At 38.7% G+C, this 16,735-nt stretch overlaps 2 protein-coding genes across 3 annotated transcripts; both read left to right on the top strand.

Annotated features, from left to right (window-relative positions):
* The first annotated feature begins 708 nt into the window (after window positions 1-708).
* Window positions 709-3,053, top strand: LOC103478138 (prostate-associated microseminoprotein-like). Of its 2 annotated transcripts, XM_008431672.1 has the most exons (4): window positions 709-1,959; window positions 2,044-2,151; window positions 2,402-2,510; window positions 2,603-3,053. In XM_008431672.1, the coding sequence occupies exons 2-4, from the start codon at window positions 2,046-2,048 to the stop codon at window positions 2,772-2,774; spliced, it is 387 nt and encodes a 128-aa protein (XP_008429894.1). In that variant the 5' UTR covers window positions 709-1,959; window positions 2,044-2,045; the 3' UTR covers window positions 2,775-3,053. The 2 variants fall into 2 exon arrangements, with proteins under 2 accessions (XP_008429894.1, XP_008429895.1); XM_008431673.1 differs by having other exon boundaries at window positions 709-2,151.
* A 1,079-nt stretch (window positions 3,054-4,132) lies between these two features.
* nbn (nibrin) lies at window positions 4,133-16,657 on the top strand. The gene is made up of 16 exons (XM_008431671.2): window positions 4,133-4,281; window positions 6,364-6,485; window positions 8,178-8,462; window positions 8,546-8,649; window positions 8,735-8,852; window positions 10,100-10,290; window positions 10,379-10,479; window positions 10,568-10,700; window positions 11,028-11,230; window positions 12,220-12,394; window positions 12,904-13,543; window positions 13,620-13,709; window positions 13,796-13,936; window positions 14,200-14,313; window positions 14,411-14,460; window positions 15,592-16,657. Exons 1-16 carry the CDS (start codon window positions 4,251-4,253, stop codon window positions 15,623-15,625), a joined length of 2,532 nt encoding a protein of 843 aa, XP_008429893.1. The 5' UTR covers window positions 4,133-4,250; the 3' UTR covers window positions 15,626-16,657.
* Window positions 16,658-16,735: the final 78 nt, after the last annotated feature.

Below are 16,735 nucleotides of genomic sequence, written 5' to 3'. Positions count from 1 at the left end.
CATCCATTCATCCATCCATCCATCCATCCATCCATCCATCCATCCATCCATCCATCCATCCATCCATCCATCCATCCATCCATCCATCCATCCATTCATCCATTCATCCATCCTGGTAAAGTTTTGAGGGGCACATACACAATGGACAAGTTTCCAGCTCCTTACAATAACAATTTGCAATTTGAGATGGAAAACTCAAACTGGGTACTAGTAATGATAGACGAAGTCTCCTATTAAAAAAAGAGATGAGTTGGTGGTACACATGTCCAATCAACGGCCAGCAGGTTTTTTTTGCTTTGTGTTTGTTTGTTTGTTAGTTTTTGGCACAATACCCACAGTAGACTGAAAAAAACTAGAAAAGTACAAAATAAAAGGTGCTCCTCTAAAAATGATTTTTTTCTAATTTAAACCTCATGGTTATTCCATCAGATATTGATCTCTGAACTCTTCCTGAGTTAAAACTTTATTATTGTTGTTTCTAAATGAATATGAACTTATTTTCCTAGCATTATTTGAGGTCTGAAATTGCACCTTTTTTGTTATTTTGACCATTTTTCATTTTCTGCAAATAAATATAAATTTTGTACTTGGAATTTCAGAGCCATGTTTTAAGTAGTTCATCGAGTAAAAGAACAATGTTCATTTTACTCAAACATATACCTATAAGAAGTAAAGTCAGAGAAAGTGATCATTTTAAGTGGTCTCTTTATTTTTTTTCCAAAGCTGTAGATGAACAATTAGATTTTTTTGTGTTATCCAAAAAAAATTATTGCATTCATTCAGAAAAAGAGTCCAAATCCCAAGAGAAAGACTCAAACTGAGTTGTGACCAATGAGCCACTGGAGAGTTTTCAAGCAAAAACAGACTGTTTAAGTTCATGTCGCAGAAATAAGATTTAAATTCAGACTTTTCCTTGGTCACTCCAAGACGCTCGTTTTGTTTTGTGGATGCTTATGCATGGATACGATGGTGTTCTTTGGATCATTGTTCTGCTGCATCACTGCATAAGTGACCTGAGTTTTTGGTCACAAACTGAAGGTCAAATATTCCTCATTTTCAAACAAAGAGCAGAAATCAAGGCTCCATCAATTACAGTGAGTCATCCTGCTGCAGAAACTATCCTGACCATCCCACAACCATCACCATTTTTTTTTTTTACCAATGGTAGAAAGCCAAAAATAACCTTAAACTAAACAAAGAAACCCTCATAGGTCACTGTGTTCCTTTTTCTCAAAACAAACCTCACACTGACGCACAGGACTATTTATAGAGCTACGTCGTCAGATGAAGAAGGTTGAGGCTCACATTTGCTAATTAAGGATTTATTAACCAAACCAACTGAATAAAATCTCTCATTAAGTAGGCAAAAAAAATTATATCCAAACTTTTACAAAGATGCATTTGAACAATCAGAGACACACTTGCCTTTTTTTAAAATGTTACTTTGAGCGGGAGGTCAAAGGTTGTTGTTTACCTTCCTGCACACATAAATGCAGCTTCTTAGCTTGAACAATCAGCTATAGGCTGACTGTCTTACGGACGACGTGAACAGCGCTGCAACAGATGGGGTCAAATGGGATGCATTGATACAAACGTTATCTGAAAGCCTGCACACTGTATGCTCAGGAGGGGAGAAGCAATGACGAACATAATGCTTGTGTGTTCATGCATCTGTGTTTGTGTGCAGATAGAAGAAGGTAATACATGAGTGGGGGTTGATGAGTCTGTAGCGGTGCAGTATAAATATCTGAGACCAAAAGGGAGAAAGTGCATCGGTTCATCTGGGGCACCAAGGAGGAGGTGTGGAGGCTTAGGAAGAAAATAATAGAATTAGGGAAGGGAACATGAAGGCATCGCGACGGTGACTGCAACAAAGAGCAAGCGGAAGAGAAGAACTGACTCACAACACTGTAAGGTCTGAGGAAAGATTTAATCACAAGTGCTGAAAAATTGACCCAGGTTTGTACCTGTGATTGGATTTTTGTGCTTTCAGTGTTTTTTTTTTAAATTCTTCTCATTAACCTTTGCAAAGCTTTTCCCCAGAAATGGCCAACGCAAGGGAAGTACTTTTATCTTCACTGTTGCTCCTGGGAGTCAGTCTGCCCTGCTTCTCGGTGTATAACAGTGGCGAATGCTTCTTCAACACTAAAGGTAGATTTTAGTAACATTTTTGCTAATAAATGCATCCATTAGAAAGCATACTTTTTTATACTGTATTATATGTTGTATTCATATTGTTTAATGATACGCTCTAAACTAAAAATGTTTTGAGAAGCTTTACTTTCAAATCTGAAAATGATTACTGACTGAGTTTATTTGTCATTCATTCAAGTAAAATTCTTAGCACATTATTTTTTACTGTTCTGTTTAAGTAAACGGTTCTCTCTCTTATCCTCATCAGCAAGCTGTGAATACACGGGTCAGGTGTACGGCATTGGGGAGAGCTGGATAACCAGTGACTGCTACCAGTGTGTCTGCTTGGAGCCTTTTGGAGTGGGATGTTGTGACCTGTGAGTTTGTTTTCATATGCAGTTCAAATAAACCTTTTATGGACATTTTCTCTTGATGTCTTGCTCTAATTTACTTTTCTTCCTCCCTACAGTGCGACCAAGCCCGTTGACTACCCAGAATGGTGCGAAGTCATTCGTAAACCGGATTCTTGCACCAGCGTTGCTGTGATGAGAGTCAATCACAAATTACCTTGTCTCTGGGGACAAGGACGTCTCAGAACAGCCGGGCAGCCATGGAAATCTGACAATGATCCTTTATTTTAAATTAAGTCATTCTGGTAAAAGAAAAAAAAAATGTGAAGCTTGTTGATAACAAAGAAAATAAAACACAATTATGATTCTCCTTTTTAACATTGTGACCAATTTTTATTTTGTGCATCTGTTGACTATGAAAGAGTTTATTACTTTGTTTAAAGTAGTATTTAAAATATGAGCTATTAATAAATTCAATGCTTATACATATGTATAAGCATTGACCTTCACTGTCCACTTTTAAAGCTCGTCTTAAAACCCATCTATTGGCTTTCAACTCCAGCGGGATCTAGCTTTAAATTGTATGTTTGTTTGTTTTTAAACTGTAAGAGTTTTTATTTATTTTTATTTATTTTTATTGTTATGTTGTGTTTTAATGTACAGCACTTTGTATCAGCTGTGCTTGTTTTAAAGTGCTTTATAAATAACGTTGGTATGGTATGGTATATGTGTTATAGTTCTTGTAGTTCTTGCCATTATTTATCCCTCTGACTTAAACTGAGAGTTGCATTATTTTGTTATTTACTTTGTTGTAGTGTTGATTATGCTACTTTAAGACCAGATACAGAAAAGACACATATGTCGCTTTGGAAAATAGGCCTGACCAAACAGCAATGAAAGAAAAAAAAGTTTGTTTTTGTTTGTACCCTACAGATTATTTATTAATTTATTTAAACCACATTTTGTTATTTTTTTATTTTTAGCAAGTCTCCATCACATTAAAGAAAAAAAAAGTCAACAAAATAAATATTAATTGGCTTCTAAGCTGTTAACATAATCCATTGATATTTTATCTATTCTTTCATCAGAATAGCTTGCAAGTTTTTGTATCGCTTTTATTGTTATTTAATAAAATAATTGTCATTCCTTCTGTACTTACATTAATGGCCTATGCATACGTCTTACGCATACGGCTCAGTAAAAATGAATGGTTTTACTATATTTTTATTTTATTTTTACTTTCATTTGTTTTATACACTACATATTCACATAAATTATTACTTTGACGATGAATTAAGTTATTATAATGAATTGTTAGGATTAGTAATTTAGGGATTGACCTAAATAATGACTGATGCATGCACAAACATTTTAGATAATATTCTAGAAATACACTTTTATTCCTTTTGTTTTAGTATTGTATGCCCTGTTACACATTTGACTGAATAAAAATAACTACAAAACGTTTTTTTTAATTATTATTCTTATTTTCTAAAATACACGCATTTAACTTAACAAATCATACACGTTTCATTTAATGCATTTAAACAGCTCAAACGAGAACACAAACACTCGACTTTTCCTTTCAGTTATCTTTCCGAGTTTCAATTTGGACTTTTATTTTGAAAAAAGCAGCGCTTAGTTATGACGTCAGCAGTGGCGGGGAGTGTATTCATCGTGAAGAGGATTTGTTTATCTTAAAAATGTCCCTCTGTTGCTCCTCTTTTGCTTGTTGCAATTAATGAACAGGGACGAAAAGGCTTAAACATGTGGATTCTGACTCCTAAGCAGCCCGGAGGTAACTTTCTTCATCCCTGAACGACTTTATTCAAAACTAGCTGCGTGCTAACGGGTTCAAGTTTGGTTAAAACCCTTTAAGGTGGGGCATTTACTGCAAAATACTGAAGTGTGCAGAGCAGTGGAACGGTCTTAAACACATGGGGTGTGTTTACGAATAACTTTTGGATCGAGATGACTCGCATCTCATGTAGCTCATTATAAAGTTGAGATAAGTGTTTAAAGTTAAGCTTTTACGTTTTTATTATTTACTAAACAGATGAAACTGAAACAACAGATTTTTGTGTGGAAAAACCAACAGCAGCATGTAGTCGTCATCTGACACACAGAAGGCCTCACATTGGCAGAAGAAAGCCTGCAGACAGAGGAGAGGTCAAGATGTCTTGTGGTTAAAAAATAAGCCCACATCATTATTACTCCACCGCCTTAATTCGGAGTTCCTATCAGATCTTTGCCCTGAGATGCAGTTTTTCTTTTTCTCATAATCTAGTCTTTTACATTAAAATAAAATCTCTCCACTTCAGTTTATTCTGTCTAAAGTTGTTTTCTTTCAGAAATCTTCTGGTTTATTGCAGATAGGCAAAATTGAACCGTGCTACCATTTTTAAAATCTTTCTTTTTTTGGAGACGGAGAGATAAAAGTCTCTCTTGGCAGCTCTTCAAAATACATTGTGCTTTCTTGCTTGTTCTCTAATTATGCTGTCACACACGTTGGCATTTGACATATGAATGAACCACTGTACAGTTTAACATTTAGTGTTTTGACATAATGTATTTCTCTAAATATTGCACAGTCTATTCTTTTGATTTTCTTCTGCAACAGTATATTAGGGGTCATTTTTTGCTTGGTTGTCTGCCTCCAGTGTTGAGCTGTGGACTGAGCCTGTATTTATGAAATTACTGATGTTAAATTGTAAAATCGATTTATCTATTTTGATATCATAACAAATTATAAAGTGTATTTCATTCTGGGGCGGATTTTTTTTTTTTAGATTCTCTTATATCTTAGCATTTATAGATTGTCATCATTAACTCTTGTCATGGCTACCAATTGAAGACTTTACCCCAGAAACCTTTAAGACAAAAAGGTGTTATTCGGCTTCGCTCCAGTTTGGAAGTAGAGTAATCATGCTTTGATGGCAGCATGGGTATTATTTAATACCCAATAATTTAGTAATGTAAAAAATGCACAGTGAAATCCAGAAGTTTATATAGACAGGAGTAAAAAAAAGACACATGTTACTTGCAGCTTGCAAAGCAGGTTAAGTGTCTTTGCCAAGGACACAACAACCTACACAGACAGTACATGATAACATAATATCTCTCATGGTATTTGATAAATGGAAATAATTTTGGTCATTCTAACTGACTTAAAGCGAGAGAAGTTTGTCTTATTTAACTTCAGATAGTGAGGAAAAAGGTGTGTCTTTTTTTATGTTTCCGGTTAAGAACAAGTATTTTTAACTTGTCATAAAAATAGCAAGATAAAAATGGATCTGTAAAAAGGGAGCTACAGAAGGCTGTCACGTGACCGCATTATCTGTAGTCAATCCAAAACAAACCTTGAGCAAAGGACAAAGTACAACGTGAAAGTTAGTATTAACCACATTTCCTTTAACAGTGTTATAACGTGGGAATGCAAACAGGTTCAACTTTGGCACAGATATTAGCTGCTGTACTGTACAACGACGAGGTAAAAAGGTTTACTGATCAGCTGACACCGTCCCTATCCCAGTAAAGTTTGATAATCCTCTCTCGCCCCTCTCTACATGTTCAAACGACACAGTTCAGTGACTTTGATCCAGCAGGTTCTGAAACCGTAAAGCACAAAGCAGAGCAGCTTTAATGTTCTCTCGTCAGCCTTCGTGTTACTTCAGGTTTTGCACTCTCTCTGCAAACACAATTTCCTTCTAAATGGCTTCTTTCACCTCACTGACGCTGAACACGCCTGAACTTTAAGTCTTCTTCAAATAGAACATTTAATTGTTTTGCAGACTGACCAGTTGAATCACCGGAACATATTTGTAGGGTTATGTTTGGCTTATTTTCATTAGGTTTCAATCTGCTGTTTGTTTCTTCGCAGGTGAGACGTTCTATCTCCTCCCTGGTAAAGAATACGTTGTTGGTCGGAAAAACTGTGACATCCTTCTTGCCAGTGACCAGTCCATCAGCAGGTCTCATGCTCAGCTCACTGTGATCGATCTGGTGAGAGAAATAAAGAACTCCATGAATAAAATAATCTTAATGGCTTCTAAGCAATTGCTTAAGATGTGCATAATTAATTTAATTAGCTCGTTGCAGATCTAAACTTGCTGCCGGTGTAAAACGGTGCAAGCAGAGAATAGCATTTTTTGTTTTGGAGTCAATAGACTGGATTTTTAGTGACTTACAGGGGTAATTAATATTCACATGTTCTTAAATACTGAAGAAGTGAGAGAAAATTCATTTCTTGTTAGTGCGGCCAGACGTTCAGGGCGTTTCATGCAAACTTTGTCTCATTCCTTAACGTTAAGGCTGAACCTGTCATAACCTGAAAGTTTCCCACGTAAACATTGTGGGTTTTTGTGCTTTAGCATCCAATTGAATATAAATTAGCTGTAACCGTTGCTGCAGGCTCAGCTGGAAGATAGCTGTCTCGACTCTAATATTATGGCAGCGAGCCAGACATTCATTCAAACTATTCTCTAGAAACGATGAAGAGGAGCAATGCAAACAGCAGCTAGAGCCTCTTAGTTTTCCTCCTGGGTTGATTTTTGTCCTGCATCCTGATTCAAACAGGAATGAATATGAGATTAAGGATCATAAATCAATATTTACTTTTTTTTTCTCTGTTTGCACATGTTTGCATTATTACATGGAGATATTGAGTGGTGAAATCCATTTTGGAAACGTTGTCCTGTTGTTATACTTTTGCACAGCAGGGGGAGCTGTTGTCTATTAAAAGTGCAACACAAACTGTTTCAATATTTAGCAGTTGCATCACAATTAGACTATCAATTCATAAATTAATTTATTTCAATAATTTCTTTTAAATTTGAAAGGCACATATTCCATAGATAATTACTTACACATTTGTAAGTGTTTATTTCTATGTTATTTTAGTTATTATGGTTTGTTGTGGTTGTAGCAAAGATTTTCTGACATTTTATCTAGTTCAGAAGTGGCTTAAAAGAAATAATGCATAAATTGGAGTCGGTCTCTATACGTCGTAATATGGGGACTCTTGCAGTCCTTATGAATCTCCACCAAGCTCTTAATGAAATGGGTTTTTCATGTTAGTTCTCTCCAGACTGTGTGATTATCACATTTTTTCCTTTTGCTTAACTTTCCAAATACATTGTTCTGTGCATAGCTTTTCATGGTTTACCTTGCTGGGTAGGGTGTCGGTGATTGTCTGCTGAACAGCTGCCATGTCAGCAGTCAACTGCATAATTAGGCCACAGCAAAACCTTTATAGATTCAAAATCATTTATGTAATATCCAGATTTTCTGAGAAGCAACATTTCAGGTTTCCATTAGCTGTGAGCCACGATCATCAATATGAACTACATTATATATCTCTGTTTGTTAAATTATTGATACAAACTAATATTTGAATAATTTTCTAATTTATTGAGATGGAACGTTTTTGCCAAACATTCACTTTTCAAGCTGATCAAAAAATAGTAGCGTCCTGATCAACATTATTTCTAAATATTAGCTCTTCCTCTGTCTTCCTCATTGTTATTTTTCCATTAGATTTCCTATTACCCTTAACAGTCGTTCACACTTTTATCTCACTGTTAAGATTGTGGGTTTGCATTCACGTGTGCTGAAATTGACTAGAAAACGGGGTTGCACTCACTACTTTCTCTTTTTGTTTGTTTGTTGTTGTTTGTTTGTTTTTTTGCCTTTTAGACCCTGACACTGAAAGACACGTCCAAATACGGCACCTTTGTCAACGGCCAGCAGCTGACGGCGCCTGTTGAGCTGTCGTCAGGGGACAACGTCGCCTTTGGTGTTTTTCACAGTAAGTTCAGTGTGGTGTTCCTGGAGAAACCGGTGGTGTGCTCGTCATGTTTGGACGTCGCTGGGAAGACGTCGCTCTCTCAGGCCCTTTCAGCTCTGGGTGGGAAGCTGGTGAGCAGCTGGACTCCGGACTGCACCCATCTGGCCATGCCAACTGTCAAAGTCACCATAAAGGTCGGATCCAGTGTCTGTCTCGCCCTGGTTGGCATGTTTGGTCCAGCTGGTGTGCTAATGCTTTGCCCACCTTACTTACCCAGACGATCTCTGCTCTGCTGTGTGGTCGTCCCATTGTGAAGCCCGAGTATTTCTCAGATCTCAGCAGAGCTGTGCAGCAGAAATCAGCTCCTCCCAAACCAGAGAGGTATCAGCAAATCCCCCTTTTTACTGAGCCTTTTGCTGAATGTGACCTCCTGGATGCATTATATTGTCTGTTTGTGGTTTTCAAGTTTTGTCCCTGAAATCGATGAGCCCAGTTTGAGTAAAGAGGATGTTAAGCTTGCAACCACACCGGCTCGGAAACGGCTTTTTACTGGAAAGACCTTCGTTTTCCTCACATCCAAACAGGTTTGTGTTTTCTTCTTTTGTTAAAGACGTATTTCACGATGCTCGACCAAAATAATCTGCGTTTACTGCTGGGAGAAACATGATGAGGTGTTTCATTGCTGTTGTTAGAAGCAATGCACTTTTGCAGAGCATAGCTAATTCTCAGAAAACTTTAAGAAGATGTGTGATTTGATGTATATTAGTTAAATGTTTGCTTCTTAACTACTTTAACACCTTTTCTGAATGTTAAGTAGAAAAGATTATGTTTAAAAGTCATGTCTTTAACAAAAAGATCCTGCAGAGTAACAAGATCTAAGAGATTCATCATCTTCCTGTTGATCATCAGTGCCTAAAATCTCCACAAACCTCTGCCTTGGTGCTTAAGGAACATTTTAAGTCATTCAGCTTTTTATTTTTGCAGTTTGTTGTAGATTTGTCAGAACTACTTTAAAAAGTAGTAGTTTTAGAAGACTGGCTCAGCAGAAGCGAAGTACAAAAGAATAGAGGTGGCTAATGAGTTTTGTTCTCTAAATTATTCAAATGAATGCCTTAAATTTCTAACCATTGGATTGTTTGGGGACCTCACTCATCACCCTTGTTCTTTATATTATAGCAGCTTGAAACTGTGAAGCAGAAATGAGGAGAATGGTCTACTTTATGCAATATATGTTTTTCCTTTCTTTAAAAACTCTGGTGAGTTCTGAATTTGTTGCACATAATAAGTGTCACTAGAACATTCCTCTGTTTGTCCTGACGGTTTGATGGAGGTGTGGATGTCGACGTGCAGACCAGGTTTATGGATTTGTGAAAATGACTACGACTTAGTTGTTTATTGTTTGGGAAAAATGTGAAAATTAGCAGCTAATTTTGAGAGATTTAAAAGGCTTAGATTCTGTAGTGGAGAACAGTAATATTTAATTCTTCAGCAGAGGGCGCCTGTGAGCTGCATTGGATGATTCCTGTCTGTCCTGTTAAAAGCATCTTTCCCAGGAAGGTGAACTAGTTTCAGAACAGGAAAAAAAACCAACCTGTTTTTTAACTTTTGTGGTAGATCCCAGCATTTAGAAAGTGTTCACTGGTGGTATTTTATACTTACTAAATTAAATTATAAACTGTTTCACATTTGACTGTATCTGTCCAGCTTCAGTTCAGAAGCTCTAGAGATGTAAATATGAAAAGTTACTCTCTTAAAAAGCAAAGCTCCTGTCTGCAGCATGTTTCTGGTGCTTTAATGATCACTCATATTGACTCTCCTGCGCCGCGTGCAGCTGAAGCGGCTCGGCGCTGCGGTGAATTTTGGCGGAGGCAGCAGTCGGCTGCTGGAGGAGGGCTCCCTCCCCCGCGACCTGCTGGAGTCTCCTCACAGCTGCGTGGTTGAGGTTACCACTGGCAGCTCCCAAACTCTGCTCCCTCCTTCAGCCACAGAGTGGGCAAATGCTGTGAAGAACATCACCCACAGGTTTCAACTCGTTCTTGAAGAAAGATGCGTAAAGTTCGTTTTAACAGCTAAATACTTAGAAATGTTTTTCCCTCGACCACGAACGCAGGAAAGGTCTTCGAGTCATCACAGAGTCGGAGATTGGTCTGGCTGCCATCTACGCGTCTTGTGACAAGTACTGCAATCCGTCCTGCCTGATCATAGACTCAGGTGGGTTATTATGAAGGAAAAAATGAACATTTCTTCCTCGTTTTTCCTACATGTAATGTTATCTGCGATCAATTTGTTTGTGTTTTAGATCCTGTACAAAAAGTAAAACCCAGAATTCCCAGTGCGTCGCTGTCACAGAGCGTGACAGTGGATGAAACTGTGCTACCCGCAGCATCTCAGAACATCACCGCTTACGCTGTCAACACGGAGACGTCACAAAGGTACGAGCTGGAGCCGGACAATGCTGGGAGAACATGACGTTACAGCTGGCGGATAATGACACTGATTACAAATGTCCCACATTTTCACACACTTTGTTTTTCATTACCATTTCCCCAACACTTTCTGTAAACATTAGCATCTCTATCATTAGGATCTTTATCCATAGATTATCAGCAAGTAAAGCTTGAATGCATTGCCCCAGGAATATTACAGCCTGTCTTCTATGTGCATCAGTGCATTTATTTGCACTGCACAATGTGAAGTTATGTGCAGTGCCACAGTTCAAGATGCATTTTCTGGACTGTTCATTGTTATTTGTTTGTCAGGATGGAGGCTTGTCATATGACTGGACTTGCAGTCGTCGGGGAAACTCCTGAGCAGAAGCAGAAAGCAGCTCAGTTACCCAGATCAATAGCAACCGTTCAGAAATCAACCAGCGAGTTGATAGTGAAGGACACGATGAGCTCGTCTTTCAGCGCGGCCGACAACTCAGACTCACAGAGGAGGAAACCTGACCCCAAACCAAAAGGTGACATCATGTAGGATTCTCAGCTACGCCTTTTCAGAGATTGTGTAGTTATGGTCAAAGCTATTCAGACTCCTGGCAGATTTGGATTTTAAAAACTTTAATTCAACCAAATGTTTGTTTCTGAAATGAGAAAAGGACTGTACAAAAGATAAAATGATGTAAAACTGGTGACTGTTTTAAAAGGAATGTTTTGTTTATCCATCCATTTTCTTTACACCCTGGTCCCTTAGTGGGGTTGGGAGGGGTGCTGGTGCCTATCTCCAGCTAATGTTCCGGGCGAGAGGCGGGGTCACCCTGGACAGGKCGCCAGTCTGTCACAGGGCAACACAGAGACACACAAGACACACAACCATGCACACACACACTCACACCTAGGGACAATTTGGAGAGGCCAATTAACCAATTAACCCGACAGTCATGTTCTTGGACTGTGGGAGGAAACCGGAGTACCCGGAGAAAACCCACGCATGTACAGGGAGAACATGCAAACTCCATGCAGAAAAACCGGGGCCGGGAATCGAACCCAGAACCTTCTTGCTGCAAGGCAACAGCTCTACCAACTGCGCCACTGTGCAGCCCATGTTTTGTTTATATTTTCTTAAAAATTATTTATGCCCTTCTCTATAATCAATGGAAAAATGTTTATTGGAGATTTTTTTATTGATCAGTTAATTAAGGGAAACTCCTTTTTCCTTACATTTTATTTTCCATTTTTATCCTCCAACTTCTGTGTTCACATTAGTGAGTCCATATTACTAGAAAACTAGTAAGTAAATCTATTTCATGTATCAATTGTGGCTGGTTAGGTTTTTTTGTTTGTAGATTTTGAAGTACTACAATAGAAAATGTTGATATTTTGTATTTATATTGAACAAGTCAAAGTCTTTATTTAGTTTACTCACTTTCTTTACCTGAATTTGCCCCCTGCGGGAAAACAAAGGATGCTTTTTCCCTGTAACAACCATTACCTAAAACCAGGGTTTTTATAGTTCCAGGTTTTGGGAACACCAACTCTAGACCCCCGCCGGCTGCTCCTAAGACCAATGGAAGCAGCAGGACCTTCCTTCACACACAATCCTCTCAGAAACAGAAAACGTCTCCACAAACCTCCCCGCAGAAACAGTCGACTTTGACCAACTTCTTTCAGCCTGTCAACAAGAAACGGTAACCGTCTGCAGAACATGCTGATTTTTTTCCCTTTTTTACAGAGATGCTAAATATAGAACAGCCTATTTTAGTTAGAGCAAACATACCTTTGGCTAGCGCCGGCAAAGATGGATACGAGTGCAGATTTATTTAGTCGACATAATAGGTGCCAAAGAGAATGGTGCTTTACGTTTCCTCTTTGTATGCACTGTTGTTTTCTGTTCAAGTTCAGAAAGCAATCAACGTAGATATCTTTTGTTCTTCCTAAAAACTTTACAGGGAAATATTTAGATATTTTTTCTTTCGGCATCTCAAGAGTGAGAGTTTTGCTCCCAGAGCAACATTTTAATTTTTATTCTCACAGACAAGCTTCAAGAACTGGGCACTAATTTGTGATTATTGTGCTCAAAAATTGGCTGCAAGCTTTAGTTACAAAAAGCATTTTAATTTGTTTATTTATATAGGTTGTTAAAGTATTAAACGCTTATATCTAACCCATTTTTCTGTTTCTTGTCTGTGTCGTTAAGACCTATAGAGGAAGAATCCTCAGATGTCATGTCGGCACCGAAGCGGCCGGCTCCCGAGTCATCCGTCTCGTCGAAGAATACAAACTCACTTAGAGTTTCTAAAAAAATGCCGTCACTTCCCCTCGAGGGACCTTCTGCTGTGTCCGAGACGCCTCTTGAATCCGCGAGCGATTTGTTCTCTGGACGGGCAGAACATCTCGAGGAGGAACCGCGGAGCAGAAAGAGGAAGGAGATGGAGGAGGAGGTGATAAAGCTGGAGGAACTGGAGTCCATTATGTCCGAGGACATGGACTACCTGGACGATGAATCCCCAAGTGGTCACGGCCAGAAAGAGAAAGTAGCGGTGCGCCGCGGTTTGGCCAAGCAGATGCAGAGTTCACACACTCTGGAGTCTTCAGCTAAGAAGCAGCGCGTCCACCAAGAGCAAACGGCAGGAGCAGGTCAGAGGCCTGGCTTGGGTCTGGATAAGGAACGTTCCCAACAGAACCTCGGGGAACAATCTGACCGGCACGATGTCTCCAATAAGACAGACAACAACATTTCACCTAATCACGACTCTAGTAGACCCCCTAAAACACCTGTTGCCACTGCAACTGAAGAGAAAAAGGTTTTCGAAGATGATGATGCATCTTTTATTGAGGTGAAGACAGTTTTCCTCTGAAGTGACTCAGTTTGCAGCTGCATATCCACTTGTGTTTCCTTCTCTGTCCTTGCAGGATGTAGAGCTACTTCAAGTAGATATTCCCCAGCCTGCAGAAGAGACCAAAGCTTCTGTCAAGCCTGTGCAGATCAAGGAAGAAGTGAAAGTAAGTTGAAATGAAATGAAGTTCTACAAAAAGAAAAGAAAGAAAAAAAATAATATTAAGATAATATTTTTTTTGTCTATTTTCAGGAGTCAAAGATCGACGAAGATGTTCCCAAAAAGTTGCTGATGGTGGAGTTTCGGTCTCTCACGGTTACTGCTCCTTCAAAACCCAAACCCAAACAGCCTCAGAACAACGGACACGCCAAGAACTTCAAATGTTTCCGCAAGGTCAGACAACAATCTAAATCATACGATCAAAGCTGAGTTTGTAAATGATTTCTCTGAATCTTCACAGTCTCAACAATTAGTTTATTTTTGCTAAATAAAAGCAGATTGGCAGACTTCTAAGAAAATCAGATTATATTTATTCAGACTACTAACACAGCAAAGCTCAAAAGTATTGAAAAGTATATTTTAGCTCTTTCATGTATGTTTTTCTGTCATTTTTAAGTGTGTGTTTAATCTGAGTACCACTTCGTGTCGTGTGACAGAAACACCTTCCTGGCGCGGAGGGCTTCCCGCACATCATCGGAGGATCCGATCTGCTGGTTCACAACAGGGGCACAAACTCAGATCTGGATGAATGGCTGAAAGGCGCAGCTGAGGTACTGAAATGCCTCCTATTGGGTTATTATTTTATATTATTATATTTCTGTCTTTTCCGTGACGGAGGGCCTTTGATTTGAAACTATGTCCTTCCAGGGGGAGCGTCAGAACAAGAGGGAAGAAATGATGGGAGATGATCTGTTCAGGTGAGAAACTGGACCTTGGTTCTTGTAAGAAGGTGATGAGATGTAGCTTCATCCTCTCATTGTTTCTAAGCATAATAGTGTAAGATTTATAAGCAGCAGCCCTTTGAAGCCTTGTTTCACTGCAAAGAGCAATACACTTCTTGAAGTACTAGAAATTTTTCATTTCAAATGTAGCGGCTTTTATCAGAAAATCGAAAATAAATCCAAAACACGTTGCTGTGTCAGCACAGAAATTGTTCACTAGTGACACAATTGGCCTTCCTCCATGATGATGTCATTCATCAAACATTAATCCAATAGAAAACCTGTGGGATGAAGACAGGAGCAAGAACTGATCGAAGTTTCTGCGTTCTCCAACCGTGTTAAATGTTCTTAGCAAAGACAAAGCGCTGAATATTTGCACTCAAATTAAAGGTTGGATTTTCTTTTACAAATTCGAGATGTTTTGCTGCTGCAATAAAATCTCTAAAATATGTTTTCAGACCTTTTGCATGTTTACCCCGGTTGACAAGAAGGGACGGGGGAGTTTCTGTATTGGTACAATTAACTAATTCAAACATTAATGCTCTTAAAAATAGGTTTTTCTCTCCGTCATCATGATCATGTTTTTCAAACATTTAACTGATAATTAGAGGGTTGTTTGACCAGTGCAGCTTCAGCTCGAACCAATCAGAAACCAGCAATGCTCTCGTCACTGTGGTTGCCAGGGCGACAGCGGTGATGTAACCTGCCTTGTTTTCTTTGACTAAGCAGAATAGAGACGGTCTGAGATTGATGTTTTTGCCTGCGTGTCGGTGCCGAGGTGTTTGATCACGGAGTCATGCTCGGCCAGTCATACATAACCTGGAAGCAGACTCTGCTGCTAAGAAAATAGTCCGGCCCCCTTTTTTTTTCTTCAGAGAGGGACTCCAAACAGGTTTCCAGAGGCTGCTTTATAGGAAGCTTGTTTGCTCTGAGCTGTTCAAACATCATCCGTGTTTTATGATGCTTCATTTGGGCTGTTTTTTATTGTTTCAGAATGCCTCTGAGCTCATTGAGCAGTGATACATGAGGAATGTTAAAAGCCCATTCTGACGTGGACAGATGTTTGAGATGCCCTCTTTTATGCTTGTTTTTTTTTTGTTTTTTTAGGTACAATCCCACCAAACTGACCAAGAGAAGATGAAATGCCTCCATCCTTGCACCTTCCAATGGGGGGAGTTCCAAGTTTGTGAAAGTTTGTCTAAGAAGGACACTTGTAAAAAAAAAATGTGTCCCATGTTGTAGCTGTTTTCTGTTCTTCCTGCTTGTTTCAAAACGTCTCTAACGATGTCACTGACAGCTAGCAATGTAACAAAGCAGGCTCGCGTTCAGAGGTTTTTGTCAACATTTTTATTTGTTAATAATAAAAAATAATCAATACAAAACATTAAAAATCCTTCAGTTGAGAGATTCTACATCCTGACAGCAGCTTCTTGTTAACTTTAAAGTCTGGTTCAGTTCCCGACTTGGGGAGAACCAGGGGCTTATGAAACAATTCAAGTGTTACTTTTTTCCTTTTTTCTTCAGCGATCTCCAGCGAGCCAACCCTTCAGGCACTTTTCCATTTCTGAAACAGCTCAGATAAGAGGTTTTCTTGCCAACCAAACATTGATTGACTTTTCTGTACACTTGGCCTTTATTTGGAGAGAAGGTGCTTTGTTAAAGTTAAAAAATAGGCCAGCGTTTGGTATGACGTGTACAGTAAAGCTTTTCCTTTCTCAGATGGGCTACAGCATGGCCAAGAGAGTTTGAAAAATCGGCATTCTTTGAAGTTAGAAAGAACTTACTTCATGTATTATTTAAGGTTTTGCAGATTCTCTTGTCAGAGTCCATGCACATCTGTGCTAATATATCAAGTTCACGTATTAACAGAAAATAATAATAATAATAAAAAAAAATCATGCAAAAAGCAGCATGTCTCGCCTGCATTCTTATATTTTCATATCTGCCGGTCCCTGTGCGGCTACATCCTCTTCCCACACCTTCTTCCCTCCGCTCACTTTCCTCAGCAGCTGCTGCAGGCAGTGGCTCATGCCAGCATACATGCATTCAATATTTTATATTAAAACACAATGCAGAAAAGAAAGCATTAGGTTATATAACTTAGCTGAAAATAATTAACACAACTAACATTGGCGTTAGGCAACTGTCTTGGTTACAAAAAAAAAAAAAAAAACCTTAAGTGTTAGTATGTTAGTGGAAGAAAATAAATAGATTACAAAAGTGGTTATTTAATACTGCTTTAGGAACCTGA

This window comes from Poecilia reticulata, linkage group LG16 (assembly GCF_000633615.1).
Source record: "Poecilia reticulata strain Guanapo linkage group LG16, Guppy_female_1.0+MT, whole genome shotgun sequence".
NCBI classification, from domain to species: domain Eukaryota; kingdom Metazoa; phylum Chordata; class Actinopteri; order Cyprinodontiformes; family Poeciliidae; genus Poecilia; species Poecilia reticulata.
The sequence above is the reverse complement of the archived record's forward strand: the minus strand, read 5'-3'. Positions and strand labels throughout refer to the sequence as shown.

What these genes read in the sequence shown, in the direction of transcription:
- LOC103478138 (XM_008431672.1), top strand. Translation starts at nt 2,046, where the DNA reads ATGGCCAACGCAAGGGAAGTACTTTTATCTTCACTGTTGCTCCTGGGA. An exon ending in ATGCTTCTTCAACACTAAAG is followed by an intron (nt 2,152 to 2,401) that starts GTAGATTTTAGT and finishes TATCCTCATCAG; the next exon opens with CAAGCTGTGAATACACGGGT. An exon ending in GGAGTGGGATGTTGTGACCT is followed by an intron (nt 2,511 to 2,602) that starts GTGAGTTTGTTT and finishes TCCTCCCTACAG; the next exon opens with TGCGACCAAGCCCGTTGACT.
- nbn (XM_008431671.2), top strand. Translation starts at nt 4,251, where the DNA reads ATGTGGATTCTGACTCCTAAGCAGCCCGGAG. An exon ending in ACTTCAAATGTTTCCGCAAG is followed by an intron (nt 13,937 to 14,199) that starts GTCAGACAACAA and finishes GTCGTGTGACAG; the next exon opens with AAACACCTTCCTGGCGCGGA. An exon ending in ATGGGAGATGATCTGTTCAG is followed by an intron (nt 14,461 to 15,591) that starts GTGAGAAACTGG and finishes TTGTTTTTTTAG; the next exon opens with GTACAATCCCACCAAACTGA.